The following is a 19,318-nucleotide window of genomic DNA, read 5'->3' on the forward strand; positions in this document are numbered from 1 at the left end:
TGCTTGGATAAAAATATCTCAAGGTCTATAATATGTTGTTCCTCTTGGTATCCACATCAAATTCCAAATTCATTGTACATTAATGCAGGAAAATGGAACAGCTTAATAGGAATATGTGGCCTACTTATCAGCTTTCATGGTTGGGCCATGTATCTTCAAATCTTTTACATGGTTGTTTCATTAATTTGATTTTGGTCCCCTTAAGTTTTGTTAATTACTTTTAATAACAATGATTTGCACTTATAAATAATGCCCTTCATCCAAGAATCTGAAAGTATTTTTCAAACTTTAAGAGTGACAGAACTCACTTGGAGGTAAAAGCTGCTCTCCAAGCTATGCATGCACCATTTTCTGATTCTTCCTGGTTTCTTGAATAAAAGTGGTTCCTCATCAACACAGCTGCCATCCTATTCTGGTGAAAAAATATATAATATAGGGGTTTTTTAAACAGTTCAGTGCTTAAGAAAGGTTCCAGTTTGATAGTCCTAGAGACACCTCTGTGCTTTGAATATGAAGTGTTATATAATGCTAAGTACTCTGAAAAACCAGGTCCTATACATTTCATGTTGGACACCCAAAATTAGTGCATACTTTTGACCTTAATTTCACTGTGCCTATATCCCCCATTTATAAAATGTGGTAATACCCATACATCTCCCAGTTGTGTTCTTGAAAATGAATGTGAAGCACTCAGATACTATAGTGATGAGTGTCATAGAAAATCCTGTGAATAAATTAATAATTCTGTCTCCAGAGCAGCCTTTGAATAATGTTGCACACGCAACCTAACTTTTGAGAGCTTGACTTGACAACCTTAAAAATGTTCTTTTAACATAGTTTAACAGGTTGTTTCCTAAGTAAAAAACAAAACAGAGCATCCTGAATAAACAGAAATTCCACAATGCAGCATAATTTTGACACCCACATGGGTCTTCAGTAAGATTGGACCCTTTAGTATCCACCACAGAGACCTCTTCCACTTGAGCTAATGGAGTTAACTGATAGCAATAGGAGGTTGTCACCCTCTATGTGACCAGCACTAGAGAGGAATGGGACATTTAGCTGAAGCTGGGCAAAACATTTTCAGAAAATAAACTATGCAGTTTTGGTTGACCTGAAACTATTTGTGAATTTGTGTCAAGTTTGCCAAATAGTTTCACCGAACCGAACAAATCAAAATGTTTAGGAAATATGGACTCTGGGATATTCTGCTGTAGGTCATTCTTAGTCTCTCTTGTTAAAGCTGTTCCATTGTGTTCATGCACTGGGACATGGGGAGAATGAGAGTGACTCTATAGCCCAGTGGCTAGGGCACTCACCTAAGAGGGGGGAAATCCATATTTAAATCCCTTCTCCTGATCACACAGATGGGGAAATTAAATCAGAGTCTCCCACATCCTGGGTGAATTCCCTAACCACTGAGCTAAAAGTTATAAGGGAGGTCACCTCCTCCCCCCTCACGCCCAAGCCATTTTGTGAATCTAGTCCTCCCTTGTTTTTATCACAATGCCCACAATTCAATTGAAAATTTTGGAAACACAATTTTTTTGACTTTTTCATTTTCCTGAAAATCTCAAAACAACTTAATTTTTGGTTTGACCCAAAATGAATTATGCTTTTTTCAATTTCAGACTAGCCAGTTAACTGAAAAATCCATTATTCCCCCAGCTCTACACTTTACCGGTGGGTTTTACAGCTCTTTGCTGACAGCAGAGGAATGGTGAGGCCCAGGAATCTTGAGTTTCATTCCAGGCTTTGGAGGGGAGAATGCTCTAGTCAGCATACTCTTCCACTCCTTCCTCCCAAAGTGTTAACTCTTCTGCCCTCTCTCCACTAATCTGTCCTTATCCCAGGCCTCTTTTTCCCCATCCCTGGCTCCTCAGCTCAGTTCCATTCTCCTCACCAGTCCCAATATCTTTACCCATCAAGCCGTAGTCTCACGCCTATGGACTTCCAAGTCCCTGTGTCCTTGACCAGTCAGTCCCAGTTCACTCCCACATCTGGCAATTCCATCATCTCTGTCTCTCTCCCTGTCTTGGCCTTCCCCCAACCCCCTGCCTGCCCACATTCCCCTTTCCCCTGGCTCCTTCTCCCAATTTCCCTCCCTGGTCACCTCAACTGATCTCTTTATCTCCCCATCCCCCAGCTCTTTGTCCTAGTCTCTTAGCCCAACCAGTGCCAATTCTCCCCCTGCACCCTGGCTCCTCTGTCTTCCTCTCACATCCTTCCCCTTGCACCACTGCTTTTCAGTCCCAGTTCCCTACCTTCCCTCTGCCCCAGCTTCCAATCTCCTTGTTCAGCCATCCCCAGCTCCCAGATCTAGTCTCCTTGCCCAGGCAGTTCCAGTTTCCTTCCCTGCCAGCTTCCAGTCCAAGTCTTCAACCAAAGAACCCTTGTTTCAAACGAATCCTCCTGACCCTCTTCCCACAGGTCTGCCTCTTGTCCTGTCTGCATTTGAATCAGGCAGCTTCCTACTCCATGCTGGGAGAGGGTTGTGGAGGGTGTCACTGAGAGAAAGCTTCTCTGCTCTCAGTCCAGACACCCAGACACAGCACGTCCTGCAGAATCCCAGAATTACATGAAAGTCCTGTTGAGCTTCAGTCTTGAGCATGACCAGTGGAGGTGGAAACTTCAGGAAATTTAGCTGCTGAAATTTAACAAGTCTCTACTGAGCTTGCTGTTTTTTCAGAGGCTTCTAATGTGGCCAGATTTGGACAGATTTTCACTGGGATGACAATGCAGGCACATCCCTGACACAAAGGCCACCCCTTGCTAAAATTCTAGTCCCTGCTCTGAAGCATGGGGTTACTAGAGCTTTCAAAGAAAAAGTTGTCAGCATTTTTTAACATGGACAAAACCAAGGACTTTTTCCTAGCGCTGTTCTTGGAAATATTTGAAATGTTTTGGCTGAAATTTTCCAGAACAATTTAGCCTGAGGTGCACAACGAGCTTGGAAAATTTAGCCCAAATGACAAAGAGCTGGTAAAGTCATAAACAATTGAATACAGTGTCATATAATAGAAAGTATCAGGCGACCTTAATAAATACCAGCCCTGCCTATAATGATCTGTTCCCTGATTGTCCTGTATTCGGTGCCCCATGTATTCTGCAATTCTGTGGCTGCTGAATTTGCCATAGAATTCACCCCTTGCCCTTGAATTGTGCTACAGGCTCTCAGCTTTCGTTTTGTTGAAGTTGTTATTCTAGCCTTATAATTGCAAAAATAACCCAAAAATTGGAGCTGAGTGTAAACCAATTCAATGGTGTTTTCCTTAGCACACAGCCTGAAACAATAGGTCTGTGAACTGCCCCATATACCCTCCGATTCCATGGCTCTGGAATTCAGAATTTTCTCAAGAGGTTAGGTTTTCCCCCCACAATTTTCTATTTGGTACCGACATTTTGAGTACACAGGGTCTTGTGAGTATGTATTATACACAGTAATTGATGGCAGAGATGTTTGTTTCCATAATCAAATATACTGCATTGGTTTTAAAGTGTTCATTACAAAACAGTTACCGCCCATGGCATTAGTTTCTTATTGCAGTAAATTTAATAGCACATTGAATTTAAATTTAAAATATATTAAAATTTTTCATGGAATCAAAGGAATTAAAAATTGGAAAAGACTTATCCTCAACCTGATCTCAATTGGTTTGTCTTGCCTATTGCAATTATTCAAGATATTCATCCCTTGGGAGACATCCCTTAAGAAGCTGTTCTAGCTTAATAGATTTTACCACTGAGAGAATGTTCTTGACATTCAGCATGTTTTTTTCTTTTCTCAGTTTCATCCTGTTACTCTTACTACAGATTTGGAATCCCTCTTTGGTGTTCGCAGCCTTGAAATACTTGTGGATCTTTATCATGTGTCTCAGCAGTTGGTTGGCAAACCTACATGTTTGCTTTCAGTTCTTTTATTCTTTCTTCATAAATCAGTGTCTCTTGGCTTTCAGTAATCCTGGTGCTCTTCTCTGAATTCTCTCCACTGTATTTACATCCTTCTACTACGGAAAGACCCCAAGCTGTATGCTGAATCCTACGTGTGGTCAGGTCTCTCCAGCTTCATTTAAGAGCTACATTATCATTATCTTAATGATGTGATGCATTGACAGAAGCAGGTGAGAATCACACTGTAGCTAATCCTGCATTCCTTGTGCACCCAGAATTTCCAGTGACCTCACTGGGAGTTTCAGGTGTGCAAGAAATGAAGTATTTGCACTGTAGGCTTCCCCGGACTACTGCTACTACTATTTATCTTACACTAGTGCCTTCAGGACCCCATTGTGTTAGGCACTGCACATATATGGAGGAAGAGACTGTTCCTTCTTCTAAGGACTTACCTAATTTATTGTCTACCTTCAGCCTTACTTTTTTCCCCACTATGTACCACTAGCACATAGACTGCTATATTCCTGCATTTACAAGAGAATGAAATAAACTTTAGTAGGCCTTTTCCATCTCTAATTGCTATATATGTTTGTCACTTCTATTGAATATCTGTGTTGAATTAGCATTTTATGTTGCAGTGTTTTGGTTTATTTTTCCCTAGGTGTATTAGCTAGTGCTTTTGAGGTTAAGTCTCATTTTATGTGTTGCCCATATTTCCAATTTCCCTTAAGTCCCATGGTGTAGTTTTCATGTCCTCTGTGGAATTTACAAAGCCTTGCAATTTAGTATCATCTGTGAATTTTAATGTGCTGTTTACTCCTTCTTCCAGAGCATGAATAAAGATGTTAAATGACACCAAATCTAACAGTGAGCCCTGTGGCATCCCATTGGGCAGGACTCACCAGCTTAATATACACTGCAGCTTCTCATCAATCTTCGTAGTTCTTCAGCTTTTGTTCTATTTCTTCCCATTTGACAGTGCCCATATCCAAACTTATTTGAGCTAATTTTTTTTCTGTACAGGTAGGTTTTTTTAGGTACTGTATCAAATACTTTACTGAACGCTCAATATGGGACACATTTCACATTATCTTTATCCAGTTATTTTGTAATTCAATCAAAAAAGCTACCAGGTTTGTCTGGCATTATTTCTTTTTTATAAACCCCATGTTTGTGTGTGATTCTGTTATCTCCTTTGCAATAATACAGTACTTCACTGACAATTAAGTTATAATTTTTGGTTAAATTTCAGTAACAGAGGACACAGTTAGGAGACACAAATTCTATGCTCAGTTCTTCATAGAATCTTATATTGTGCCCTTCTTGATTTCACTAGACTATCCCAGTCCGTTTATAATGTAGGGAACTTCTGAATGATGATCTTGAGAAGAAAAAATGTGTGGAAACTGATAAATCTAGGGGTGTTTTACATCTTGCGGTGCCAGGCAAAGTGAAGTGTTTCTGAGAAGGACTAGGTTGTGACACCGATGGCCTGTATGTCTCCTCACCTAGTAGGTCTCATCCTCTCCATCAGGCCAAGAAACAGGAGGGATGAGGAGGTATGGAATGACTAAGTTAGGGAAAATTTGACAATGAAGTGGCCTCATACTCTGAGCATGGGACAGAGCTTAGTCACGCAGAAGTAAGCTACAGGGAGGACTCGGAGAACCATCCATTCTTTGTGAAGAAGAAGCCCTATTTAGCACTTTTTAGGGTGGGCAGCAGAGGTAGGACAGGCCTCTTCTTGGAAATGGGAGGAGGACTCAGGGAGCCAGGAGCAGGTAGGACAGTGCAGCTTATATTTTGGGGAAGGGAGAAGAGGAGAGCAAAGAGCGTCTACTTTTCTCAACTCTCATTTCTTTATTAGAGGCCACTGACTGGCCATACTTTCGTCCAGGTGGCTCAGATTGAGGGGTCTAAGTTGACATGAAAAGAAGGACCAGGGAAGCATGGTGTTGAGTGAAGGTTTTGAGTGAGGGTAAGTTTGTGGGGTCGAGGTAGTAAATTATGGTCACTCAGGAAAGTGCTATGTCCACAATGCTTACTGTAGATCTCTCTCTCTCTCTCTCTCTGTGTTTATCTATAGAGAGAGAGAGAGAGAGATAAAAGAGATATTTTTCCATTTCTCTCACTATGGACACAGACCCTCCATTTTCTAGTTCTGTGATCTCTGCTTGGTTCCAGTAATATGCTGGAAAGGGTAGGAAAATATAAAGCACAGTTGAACTGCAGCCTTTTCTTTACAGGACACACGCACTTGTTTTTTGCAGCCCCGCTCTGTCGTCGTCAGAGTGCGGTTTCGTTTGAGGAAATAACATGTCATCAACACCTGAACACATTGTTACCAAAATATTATTATGGTTTATTTAATACAGTAAACAGCAAGTGCAAAATCCCTGAGTGGCTCCTTTAAAGTTTAAATTAGAATTGTTATGGGAACCAAAAACTTGTATTTTGGTGTCCTGATCATGAAAAGCAAAGAGCTGCTGTACTGACTATAAACGACTTTATTTATTCTACAGTATTTAGTTTCTCACCTTCATATAGTAATTTTGATTCATGACCCACATAAACTGAGACATGTTCTCTTATGTAGGGAGTCAACATGCTAGCATGGCAGACTGCTGTACATTTTTTTATATAGATCGTATTACCCTTCTTAATTCATGTCAGTTTATTGTTAAGACCTTAGGCACAATCAACCAGTCCTGGATAGTTTGTCTGCTGCCTTATTAGTGTGAGATTATTTCCCCCTTTAGCATTAATTAAATGAGATACATTGATTTGTGCTGACTCTACAAAGCAGTCTATGGCTACAAGGCTTATGCAGGGGATTATAGAGGAATATTTGTATATCAGTGAATATCTTTTGCAACATCTGTTGAGAGTGTCTATATGAAGCAAGGAATTTCTTATTGAATTGCTCATGTGCCTGATAGCCAAATTTCAAATGTTATAAAAGTGTCCATGTGGTCTCAGACATAAGTTTATAACTTGGTGCGTCCACTTTTATCAATTCTTTTTCTCTTTGTTGTTTCCTTTTTAAACTACTCTACGGCAATATAGATCTATGAAAGGAAAATAAAGATCATAGAAATTAAGATGAAAAGTTGTGTTTTTTATTAAGCATATCTTTATAAAACACATTATGTTTTTTCCATCGCAATCTCTAATCTAAGTCTATATCTAATACAATGCTAGTGTACTTGCATCTTAGCACTACCATTTAGGTCTATTATAAACACTATTAGGGCATGTATTTTACTTTTCCATGTGGTATATGTAAGGTACTGTATTTGAGACAACTTGTGTGCTGTCTTGGAATATGTCGCCAATGCATTTGTAACATTTTCTACGTGAACATCTTTGTGGCAGGAAGGCATATTATTGAGATGATGCTGTATTCATCATCAAGAAATTCAAAAAGAGGTGCTTAGTAAGTATGGTTTGAATAAATGTACTTGAATTATACATTAGGGCAGATGGAAGAATTATCCTTCAGTTTTAGCACAAATACTGGCATAGACATTGCCCTTGATACGGTATTTGATTGTAAGTCTAAAAATAGCTGCCAACAGTATGTTGTAGCCAGCAGCAATTTGGCAAGTACTAGGCAAGAGAACAGTCGTGGGATAGACTGTTCTTGCTCATACACCTTGCTGCCTTCTCACCCTCTGCCACCACTACTACTGGTGCCAAGATTCTCTTTCTGTCAATGGGTCAGACGCAGGCGACATCCATCAACTCAGAGAACACTTGAAGCCTGCACTTAGTCCTCCAGAGACAGAACTGCTGATGCAGAAGATAACTAAGTATTAACAATTGTTCTTTGGCATTGAAGTCTTGAAAGGTAATCTTGAAGATAAGGAAAAGGACATGCTCTAGTGCAATTTATCATTCCCTGGAATATTGTGACAGAGTCACCACTGTAAGCACTCCTGGACAAAGAACAAATACCTTTTAAAGCCAGGAGAAATTTAGACAGCTGGGCTCTTCTCTCAGTCCTGGATGATCAATCCCAAGAAAGATATACTTCAACAAATAATATAGCATAAAAAACTCTGGTGCCACAATTTCTCTCTTGGAAACAGAGAGCAGTACTTGCAAGAAAGAAGAAAGATAGTTGTACTGCTCTCACATGTGGGGTAATACCTAGCCAGCTGTTGTGTTGATATCCAAATACTAAGTTTTTCAGACGCCCATAATGATTCCAAGCTACCGCCCAACAAACTCAACCCAATTGGAGTCAAACTTTACCTGCAGACATCAGCACTTTGTGAACAGAAAGAATCTTAGGTCCACCTACTTTGACTGCCTTGTCATCAGGCAAGGGATGAAGTCCCCTTAAGTCTATTGTAACAATTGTCCATCATATCCTTAAATGACTTTTTACTTGGAGGTCCAAGTGGCTCGGGGAATTGGTCATGGGGCAAACTATCACGCCTAAGTTTGAATCCAGGTTGGTAGTGGCTGAAGAACATTGCTAGCTGATGTTGGTTCAGTGGTGAACATGAAGTTGTTTAGTAATTTCAGTCCAGTTCATAGTAGATGGATGTCCACTTCATAAACTCATGATCAGAATTTGCAGCATGATTAAATCCTGATTAGGTCTCTTCTCAGTTTCAGTTGCCCTTTTCTTAGAAGAATGTACGTTACTTTCCAGCCCTGTCTACATATAAGTTCTCCATATCTCTGATCAGCATCGGTTATCTTCTCCTCATTTTCTGATATTTTTACAGCATGGGGAAAATTTGCAAACATGAGTGACTAAAACTAAGCAACTGAGCACAGTTTTTTCAAAGGTGCTGCACATCATCTATTCTGATTGACACAGGGTATGTCTGCACTTGGAGCTGTGGGGGGAAATTCCCAGCTTAAATAGACAGACTTGTGGTAGCTTACATTGAGCTAGCACTCTAAAAATAGTAAGGATGTAGCTGCAGTAGCATGGGGAGCAGTTCAGGGGTGGCAAACCTGCAGGTCTGGAACTGCATGCAGCTCTTCAGAAGATAATATGTGGCTCCTGCTAGGAGCCAACTCTGGGGAAAAAATGGTGGGTGCTCAGCACCCACCGGCAACCCTCCCGCCTGACAGCGGCCCCCCCAATCAGCACCTCCTCCTCCCTCCCCCATGCCTCCTGCCCGCTGCGATCAGCTGTTTCGTGGTGTTCAGGGGGCTGTGGGGGGGGAGGGGGAAGAGCAGAGGAGCGAGGATGCAGTGCAAAGCCTTACCTCCTCCTCCCTCCCTGTGCCTCCCTCCCACTGCAATCAGCTGTTTTGCGACTCGCAGGAGTTTCGGGGGGGGTGGAGAAGCGAGGACACATCTCCCTCGGGGGAGGGGGCGAGAAGAGGCGGGGTGGGGGTGGGGACTTGGGGAAAGGGGTGGAGTGGTGGGTGGGCCAGGGACAGAGCCAGGGGTCCAGCACCCGCTGGCCAGCACCAGCGTCTCCTTGAATAAAGCACACTGTGACTAGTTAGTGTGGAAATTTTTAATCAAAATTTTTCTTACACCGTCTAACAATGGAAGGCAAGTGCGAACAGAAAAGAAAATAAACAGATGAAATTTGAGGCCTCAGCAGGAGTGGGAGAATAAGTACTTTTTCGTTGAACATAATGGTAAGGCCGTGTGTCTTGTTCGCCAGATGTGTATCTCTCAGTTCAAATCTTCAAGCTTGCGTCATTTCGCTTCTCACCACGTGCATATGGATCAAGAATTCCCACAAGGTTCTGAACTCCACACTTTAAAACTGAAAACTTTGACAAAAACAGATGTAGAAGCCCAGTTCTTTACTAGATTTGCCAACTGATCGCAGACTGTAACATTAGCGTCCTATTATGTGGCCTGGCACGTAGCCCATGTGAAAAAGCCCTACTCTGAAGGACAGCTTATAAAAACATGCATCACTGATGTGATTTCAATCCTGTCACCAGAGAGCAAGAATCTACAGAAGAACATTTCTGGCCTGCAGCTTTCACGCCACAGAGTAGAACGCCGAATCTCCAACCTGAACAGTGACATCGAATTGCAACTCCACTCCCCGCAACTTCAGCAGTGTATTTGAGCATCGCTTTGGATGAGTCGTGCCATGCACAGGATAAACCTTATTATCATTGACTTCACATCAGTATTTTGCTGAAACAGGGTCTTGTTTAGACATTTAAATATGGAATTAGTTGCCTAGATCCAAGTTTAAAATTGTCCTTTTATAAACTAGGTAGCTAACACTGGGATATCCCAAGTGTAGGAGAACTGTTATCTCTTTGGCTTCATAAGTTTTCAATTTTTTTTTTTTTGCTTGCATTGCATTGAATATATTTGTACTGATGAAGTGGAGAAGGAAGAGAGAGGTGTGCTTGGGCAGCATGTGAAAGCACATGTTTATGTGAAATTTGCAAAAATGTGTAGGTGGTGATGACACACCTTCAGAGATGTATTTGATGAAAAGTGGCATAAGAAGACTGGAGAATAGAGTAAAATGAATCATTTTCTACAGGCAATTTATCTAATTTAATCGTCTCTGGTCACAGAAATATCTGCAACCAGATTGCAGTTTCCTTGAATTTATTTGTAACTATTTTTTCAACATTTTTATTTAATTATTTATTTTACTGCATGGATTAATCACAAATTATTCTTTATTAGTATTCTGAATCTGAGCTGTGAGTGGGCAAGATAAATCTGATGATAATGTGCAGGCCAGCAGGAGGGGGATGCCAAGAAGTGGAATGGAGCATTGCAGAAGGAAGTCGAGGGGAGCTGGAAGAGATCATGATGTTGACAGCTGCTCTTGCATAAGTCTCAAAAGACTCCTGTGGCAAAGCCCTGGCTAGACTCTGGGTTGGCTCCTGATTCAAGATGAAATAGAGAAGGAACTGAGAGGAAGAAAAGATGCCAAAGAGATCGGATGAATTTGGCAAAGACTTTTAGATCTCAAATTTAGTTGAAGACCTGTGATTTTCCTCTTAAATATTTTTGAAAATTGACACAATTTCTAAAGATTGTAATGCCAAACAGTGTGTTGCCCTCCCCATATTTGCTCCTCTTTGTCTTTTATTTTTAGTTGGAAATGAGGTTCTTTTGTTTTGTTTCCTACTTTAGATCAGTAGTTTACCTGAATCAGCTCTCGAGACATCATTTTTCATCTGTGCTTGGCAGAAGATGCTGTTTCTCGCAGGATGTGTTTTTTCCATTTCTTTCTTCTTCTGTTTTCACTTCTTCTCTTCCAGTTTTTCTTTCCTATCTCATGTGTCTTTCCCCATTCTGTCTGTCCTCCGAGCTCTCTTATTTTCTTATTGCCACACTGTGAGCTTTCACTGCCATGTAAGAGAAACTCCTGTCTGGCCTGACCAACTCCCTACACCTAACACATTGCTTTTGTAGTATTTATCTACAAAGAATATCATGTGAGATATCCAACAAGAACTTATTTCATGCTGGCCATCATGATCATTGTAGGACGTGTGCACAGATAACAGTTAAGAAGTTGTATGTTTATACTAAAAAGATGTTTAAACCAAGCAAACCAGGCAGGGTGAATAAAGGTTCCCTAGACAAAGGAATGTTGACTTTCCTATCTGCCCTGATGTTGAATGTAAATGGAGCAGGGGTAGCCAGACACAATGGAAATTATAGTTACATATTGAGTTAACAGGAAAAGTAATTTATCAGAAGGATTAGAAGAACAGCATAGAGTCTGCACCATGAAGAACAGCAGGGGAGAGGAATTTTGTCTGGGGGTGTACTTCAAAGGATACATTTCAAAGAGTTGCTTGACTATCTGAGGGGGAAAGGACATTCTGGCTATCCATCACTGAGGGAGCAAGAAGCACAGTGCTTTTTGTATTCATGAACGCAGGATCCTGGCCAGGGGGAAGCTTATGACACTGAGAGGAGGCTTTGGGCGAGAGACTGCCTGAGTCAAGAATTGTATCCTGTTAAGCTTTAGTCACTTGTATTTTTTTTATTTGTAACCATTTTCTGTTTCTACTACTCTTGCTTAGCATCACTTGAATCTCTGTTCTTTATTAATAAACTTATTCTTGGTTTTACTATAAGTTCATCTCAGTGCAATATATTAAAGTAAAGTGTGCATCATCCTCTAAGCCAACAGGCTGGTGAGTGTCCTGTCTCTTTGGAGACAGCAGAGTTGGTAATTTCTGTGAGCGTCCAGTGACAGGGGCTGGATACTGCAGGGCAATGTTCTACAAGGGGAGTCAGGAACTGAAGTGCTCCAAGTGTTACCTGCAAGGTGAAATAGGGTCTGGCAGTGTCCTGAAGAGTTTGTTGGACTGGCTAACGCACTGGAGTATCAGGGAGCTGTCACAGTTTAGTATCTGCAAATCTCTCTCTCACTGAGGCAGAGGGGTAACAAGGTAACTTACAGTTCTGGTACCTTGAGAAAGTATGACACTCACCTTCTGCCCTCTTTTGTTTACTCTCCTTCTCTCTTCCTTTCATCCCTGTCTGTTCTTTCCTGTCTTCCCTCTTCTGTCCCTCTTTTTCCTTTAATATCTCCCATGTTGTGTCTCTCCTCTGCAGTCACTTTGCCTCTTCTCCCTGAACATAAACTCCATTCATTCCTTGGGAAGGCCTTCAGTCTCTCTGTTCCCTTTGGAGAACTCTTTGCACCTGGAAAACTCCTTCCTTTCCCCTCTTTCTGCTAATGCTGGGGACCCATTTTCTGTCAAACACTCTTCTCTCTCCCACCAGTGGCTAGAAGTCTTCACTCACCTGTTCCCTTCCTCTCTTGATAGTATTTCCTCCCTGGTGACTCCCTGCTTTCCTCCTCTACCCTCTGGTGATAACAGAACCCTCCTTTCCCCATGTCTCCAATGGCTAAGAGTCCCCTCTTATTCTCTACCTTCAGCTCTTGTTATTCAAAAGTCCCCACTACCCAGTTGTTCCAGGGGATTTGTGGGTGCTGGTGCCATTGCTGGTGGGGAGGCAGGAGAGAGGCAACTCTTGTAGAGAAGTCTCCATCAGCACCCTGGACTTGACTAGCCAGGAAAGGGCATCCTCTGAGTGGAAGAGAGATTAAGAGCTGGCTGGAGAGCAGATGCTTCCTAGAAGTGTAAAGAATTGAGTGCTTCAGTCACACAATCTTCTTACATTGTGTTGATATGGTAATTTGCCTACTAAATCCTCCCTGAAGCATGCCCATTGGTCCTTAAACAAAGCATAATTTTACTCCATTATATAATTTGTTGGAATTAAATAAAATATATAGTAAAGAATTTGAGGTACTAGATACAATTATGGCTTTATTGCATTGTGATTTAAAACATTTTGTGTTGAATGATGCAAGCATATGAAGATTTTTACTACATGTTATATCATTACAGGTTATTGTGGTACAGATTCATTTGCCATTTGGGGGGATCATTATACTTTTTAAATACAGGTGAAAGTAATTAAAATGTGTGACTTGCATAGAATGTTTTTGTCTGATATACCATCTAAGTGTAAAATTGCAAAGTGCTTCTTGTTTTGTTTTTTTTAGCTCCATACATACAATGTACTACACATATTATCCCAGTAGAAGAATTCTTTATTGTCCTGTTTTGTATCAACAAACAGGGGAAACAAAGCTAAATATGTAGTAATCTGGTAGGCCATTTAGGAAAATATGTTCCCAGAAGTTTCCTTTTCTTATCCCAGTAACCACTCCACACGCAAACCCCTAACCTTCTACTGGTATTTTGTGGCACTCACATCTGAAAGTGCCTGAATCTGTAACTGAGACAGATGATGAGAAATTGAATCCCCTTGAGTTACAATCAGGCAAAGTTAAAATATTTTGGAGGCTTATGGTAGAGCAGGGGTCAGCAACCTTTCAGAAGTGGTGTGCTGAGTCTTCATTTATTCACTCTAATTTAAGGTTTCGCGTGCCAGTAATACATTTTAATGTATTTAGAAGGTCTCTTTCTATAAGTCTATAATATATAACTAAACTATTGTTGTATATAAAGTAAATAAGGTTTTTAAAATGTTTAAGAAGCTTCATTTAAAATTAAATTAAAATGCTGAGCCCCCCGGACCGGTGGCCAGGACCTGGGCAGTGTGAGTGCCACTGAAAATCAGCACGCGTGCCGCAGGTTGCCTACCCCTGAGCTAGAGTCTTAATAAACAAGGTAGATGAACCAGTCTAGATTGATTGAAGTTATCTGCTGAAAAAAGTGAATAATATATCTAAAATGAGATGAAGTTGTTTCTTCCAGATTTTAATTGGAGAGAGAGAAATTTAACAAACACTAAAATTGTGTGTTACTGTTAATTTTGCCGATATAAAACTATTTCTATTTTTATGTAAAAGTAACATTGAAACTAGTGTAGATAAAAGCTTGCATCCAGTAGATTAGGATGTCAATAAACTCAACCTTAGAGATGTAAAACAACTCCTCATGTTTTAATAACGGGCCAAAAAAATCCTGCCAGACAGTTATTTTCTGTTCTCTCTTAACTTCCTTGTCATGATTCATGTCAAATTTGAAATATTCCAAAATATGGAAATCAGATATCTGGCTTTATATTCCATCTTAAAGTGCTCTTGCGTCCTGTAGAAGATTTACAATTTGTTTTTTATGCATTAACATTTAGTGTAGGATGGAGCTTTGAGATCAGGCACATCTGAATTCCAAGATTAACCCAGACATGATCCATAATCGATGTCACCCATTCTGCTGCAGGGCAATCCATACCACTGCTTATCATATGATTTTCAAAAAATATGTCTAAAACAATGTGCCTTTCATAAAGAATCATTTGGTCAGTCAGTTGAATGTCAAAAGTTACTTAATAAACCAGTTCATAATTCACTTCTGTGAAGTAGTTGACATCTTAATGATGATACATTCTCTGAAGGACAGCTCTACATAGATCAAATTCAAGACATACTCTGTATAGATATTTAACCAGCTAGCAGTTCCAAGCAGGCGCAAGCTGTAGAAAACTAGAACCAGAATTCAGAGTTTATCTGAGTGTACAGGTAAAATGTGCATATTCTAATTGTACAGGGTTTTTTTTTATTATTTCTACTGCACCTTGTGTTTAACATACATTGCTGGAAAGTGTCTACAAATACATCTGGAAATATAATGTATCAAATGTTCCTGCATTTTTATATTGCACATAATTGTTTGGTGTTAGTTGCCTTCAGAAAAGATCTTGGCAGAAGACAGTTCACTCAGAGTTTACATTTTTAAAGAGTTGCTAACGTCACAGTTGATGAAGATGATAGGTTATCAGCATGTGGAGGTGGACAAAAAAGCAAAGAAACTGCTAGGATGCAAAAGGAACAGGAGGGAAATTAATACTGAAATATTATAATGCAATTATGTATATAAATAGCATACTCTTGCTTGGAATATTGTGTGCAGTTCTGGTCACTCTTATCCAGACCCAAACTGGAAATGAAATAAGCAGTGTTTTGTTTGGTTAGTCTTTTGTCCACAAGCTAGGCTCCACCTACAAGACAAGCTAAAATGAATGTCACTCACAGTAGATTATCCAGTTGCTCAAAGTGTGATCATGAGCATGATCTGCTTGGCAGTTGAGGCTTGGCTTCCCCTCACTGGGTTTGGATGCACCCATGGGCAGAGGTGGAATAAAGCACATGGCCCCCAGAATCATGTGACAGGACATCAGAATCTAAGCTTTTCTTTGGTCATGGTTGTAAGAAAACTTGAAAACATGACATAAGTGTGACCAATGTAATGATGTCTACCTGGGTCTAAAAGCATCCTCTAGAAGCAGGAAGAGAAGATGATGCCACACCAGTCACCAGAACAGGCCAAGCCCCTTCTGCTCTGGTGGGACTCAAATGTCCCATAAGTTCCACTGTTCCCCTCTGGCATTTTAGCTCCATAGGTCAAACTGCAAACAAAGTAAGTGTATCTCAAGTGCCACTCAACTGTAGTGTCAAAATGAATTTTTTGCACATTTCATCATAAGAAGAAAGTCCCTCTCCTTATGTGCTTCGATGAGCAGTGAAATAGATAAGTGTTGACATTTCAATTATCATTAGGCACCTGAGTTAGCACCCTATAGAGATGAATGAGACAGTCCACACCTCTTAGAGTTAGTATTTCAGGCTCTCTACAAATTCAAGCTGCCATCACTGTGTCCGTGTACCTCGAAAATACTGTTTGCTTCCTCAGAACCATAATGGCTACAGATATTTAATTTAATGAAAGCTGAAATTTTGGAGAACAAGATAGAAGCCTTAAAAATAAAAAAAGGAGGGGGTGCCAAATTGTTGACCAAACATGACCCAATGCCATTCAAGCCTCCCTTTTATCTTAAAAGGATATAACAGAAATAGAACGGGGTTCAGAGAGGAGGAATGAAAATTATTAGAGATCTGGAAAGACTTCTATATGAAAAGATATTGAAAAGCTTAGGATTGTTTAGAGAGTAATAAAAGGAGACAATATAGATTCAGACAAAATAATGAATAGTATAGAGAAGGTAAGTCCTCACTAATAATATAAAAATAAGGAGACATTCAATGAAATTTAAAGACAATAAATGTAAAACTGTGACCGGCCTGCTCTGCCAATGGTACAAGAATGATCTCACTTACAATACATAAGTGATTCATTTTCCAACTGCATCTCATCATTTGATTAATTTGTTGGTTTTTCAACTGTATGTAAAGTTATTTTCATTAAAAAGTCTACATTTGCCAAGTTATTACATGTGGTACCTGAGATACTACCATAACTTTTCCACATATGCATTTTAGGGGATATTCCATATGCATTCAGGACATCTCTGGTCCAGTTTGTTAGACTGTTAACATACATATAACCACAGCGGACTTGTTTGATACAACTATGTAACTCATCTGAGTGGCAGGATTTTTTAACACATCTATCATTTCTGCAGCCTGAGAATAATGCAGCAAGTGTCAATTACACTCTAGCAGCTGTTAAAAAGTCAGATTGTGGAAATCAGGTGAGAACAAATTCTAATCAGATAATATTGAGGATGCTCAGCTGTTATGTTAACACGATCAATGGGGGCGTGTCAATTTCCTGCAGAATTTAATTTAGCCCAAATGAGAAAGAAATCTCTGCATTCACCCACTTCTATCAAGTCAAACTTTGGATACTTTAAACAAACGAGACTGAGGCTTCAGAGAGAAGTGGCAGAGCAACATGCTGAAGAGATTTTGCTTTTATTTCCATTCTCAGGTTACATCGAGGAAGCCTGCATTATTCCATGCCCCTCAGACTGCAAGCTCAGTGAATGGTCCAACTGGTCTCGCTGTAGTAAATCCTGTGGGAGTGGGGTAAAGGTTAGGTCTAAATGGCTCCGTGAAAAACCCTACAATGGTGGAAGACCCTGCCCCAAGTTGGATCATGTCAATCAGGTAAATCCAGTTACTTTTCTTTGCTGATATATTCCTTTATTTCTGTGTTGACAAATGATTACATATATAAAGTCAGTGAAGAATCCTTCCCTTCTAAGTACTTCACATGCTTTTTGAATTGAGTAATATGTACTGGCACTGGTGGAAGACAAAAATTATATGCAAAATTAAGGTTAGGGCTTTTCTCTCTGTGGATTTTTTTTTAAAAAATCTAGGCGATATGCTGTATTACAAAGGCAAAACCTACAAGGCCAATTCTTCCAGACCTTGCGTACCATCAACTGCAGACACTCATCACCTGGCAAGATCAGCTCTTCAGCAGTATGTTTAAGAGAAAGAGATAAAGCTCTCAGTATACAGAGAGGGAGGTTGAATTACACAGTAACAGGAAATTCCCCTCCTTAATTCAAACACTGCCATACATTATAGATAAAGTTCATGCAAAGCAAGCAGCCCATGAAGAACACCAATTGATTCTGCTCAGTCTCCTCCTCCTCCATTTGAATACATCATCATCATGAGAACTGTGCACTGAAGCAGATATTTTGGTATAGTATTAATATCTGGAGCTAAATATTAAAAAATATTGCCGGTTCTTCACTAAAGAGGAAATTGCTCTCCACTGTAAAAATATCTTGGGACCCAGACTCTTGGTCAGACTGATATGTGTTGTAATTCTGGGCCTGAAAAAGAAAACAATCCCCCTGCCCCCAGCCAACCCCTTTAGAGGGCCTGATGTCACTCCTCTGGCCCTGCCTTTCTTTCTTGTAGATATTCCATGCAATCAGTGAAATCACTGTGTAGGCCCATCCTCCTTTCCACCGCTTCCCCCCATCGCCACCACAAAAAACAAATGAAACAAAATCAAAACAAAACACCAGAAACGTTCAAAGTATCCTCAGTGAGATCCTTGTGTCCTCCTTAGCATCCTATAGCCAAAATTGGCATCCAAGTGGTTTTTGGCCTTCCAGGTGCAGTTGTTTTAAGAAAGATTGCGACTGAAACTTGAACTTCTAACTGCCTGGGTGTTAGAATCCTTCCCAGGGCAGCAGTCAGCCAAATTGATCCTGTGGAAGCCTCACAAGGGTCTCATGGAACTGTATGTGTCTGGATACAAAACACTGACACAAAGCAGGAAGCTCTCAACAGAAGTTTTTTTTAAAAAAAAGCTCTGGCCTTGCCAGGCGTGTAAGACCTGCTGCATGTAAAGTTGTTTGGTTGGGCAGTTTTTAGTAGTAAAAACTGCCTTTTCAGGTTCCTTGTCTCTCTTCAGATTTGATTTATATTCATCTCACATTTGGATTTAATTTGGATTTGTGGATAGCATGTTAAATGGCCCCATATTCATCTCCATAAATATTCAGAGGGGAAAAAAAATCTGGCCATTCATATTCGAATAAGGTACATGTTATTAGTACCGTCTTATTGACATTTTGTCAGCACAGAATGAAATGGTGTGTTGATTTAATGTTTCTACTTAAGGGGATATAATTAGTTCTAGTTAGAAAGTGTTTAAACTATAGCTAATAAACTATGTTTAGAATCCACTTGAACACAAAATACAAGTTTCAATGAAGGCTATGTTGGTTTTGAGGAGCATATTAAAACTGTTTGAAATTACAACCGCATTTGCTCCAACCCCTCAGACAGAGACAAACACCTACAAGATCTCTATCAAGCATTCTTACAACTACAATACCCACCTGCGGAAGTGAAGAAACAGATGGATAGAGCCAGAAGAGTTCCCAGAAGTCACCTACTACAGGACAGGCCTAACAAAGAAAATAACAGAACGCCACTAGCCGTCACCTTCAGCCCCCAACTAAAACCCCTCCAACGCATTATTAAGGATCTACAACCTATCCTGAAGGATGACCCAACACTCTCTCAAATCTTGGGAGACAGGCCAGTCCTTGCCTACAGACAGCCCCCCAACCTGAAGCAAATACTCACCAGCAACCACATACCACACAACAGAACCACTAACCCAGGAACGTATCCTTGCAACAAAGCCCATTGCCAACTGTGCCCACATATCTATTCAGGGGACACCAT

General features: G+C 40.3%; 1 protein-coding gene across 8 annotated transcripts in view; it reads left to right on the forward strand.

Moving 5' to 3' along the window:
• THSD7A (thrombospondin type 1 domain containing 7A) overlaps positions 1–19,318 on the forward strand; it is a 522,569-nt gene that overhangs the window by 437,413 nt on the left and 65,838 nt on the right. For all 8 annotated transcript variants that reach the window (XR_006289020.1, XM_043541145.1, XM_037890601.2 and 5 more), the window contains one exon: positions 17,085–17,263. Coding sequence is in view for 7 of the 8 variants with exons in the window: in XM_043541145.1 (XP_043397080.1) it covers positions 17,085–17,263 (179 nt within the window). In the remaining variant the exon portion in view is untranslated. The remainder of the gene's footprint in view (positions 1–17,084; positions 17,264–19,318) is intronic.

This window comes from Chelonia mydas, chromosome 2 (assembly GCF_015237465.2).
Source record: "Chelonia mydas isolate rCheMyd1 chromosome 2, rCheMyd1.pri.v2, whole genome shotgun sequence".
NCBI classification, from domain to species: Eukaryota; Metazoa; Chordata; order Testudines; family Cheloniidae; genus Chelonia; species Chelonia mydas.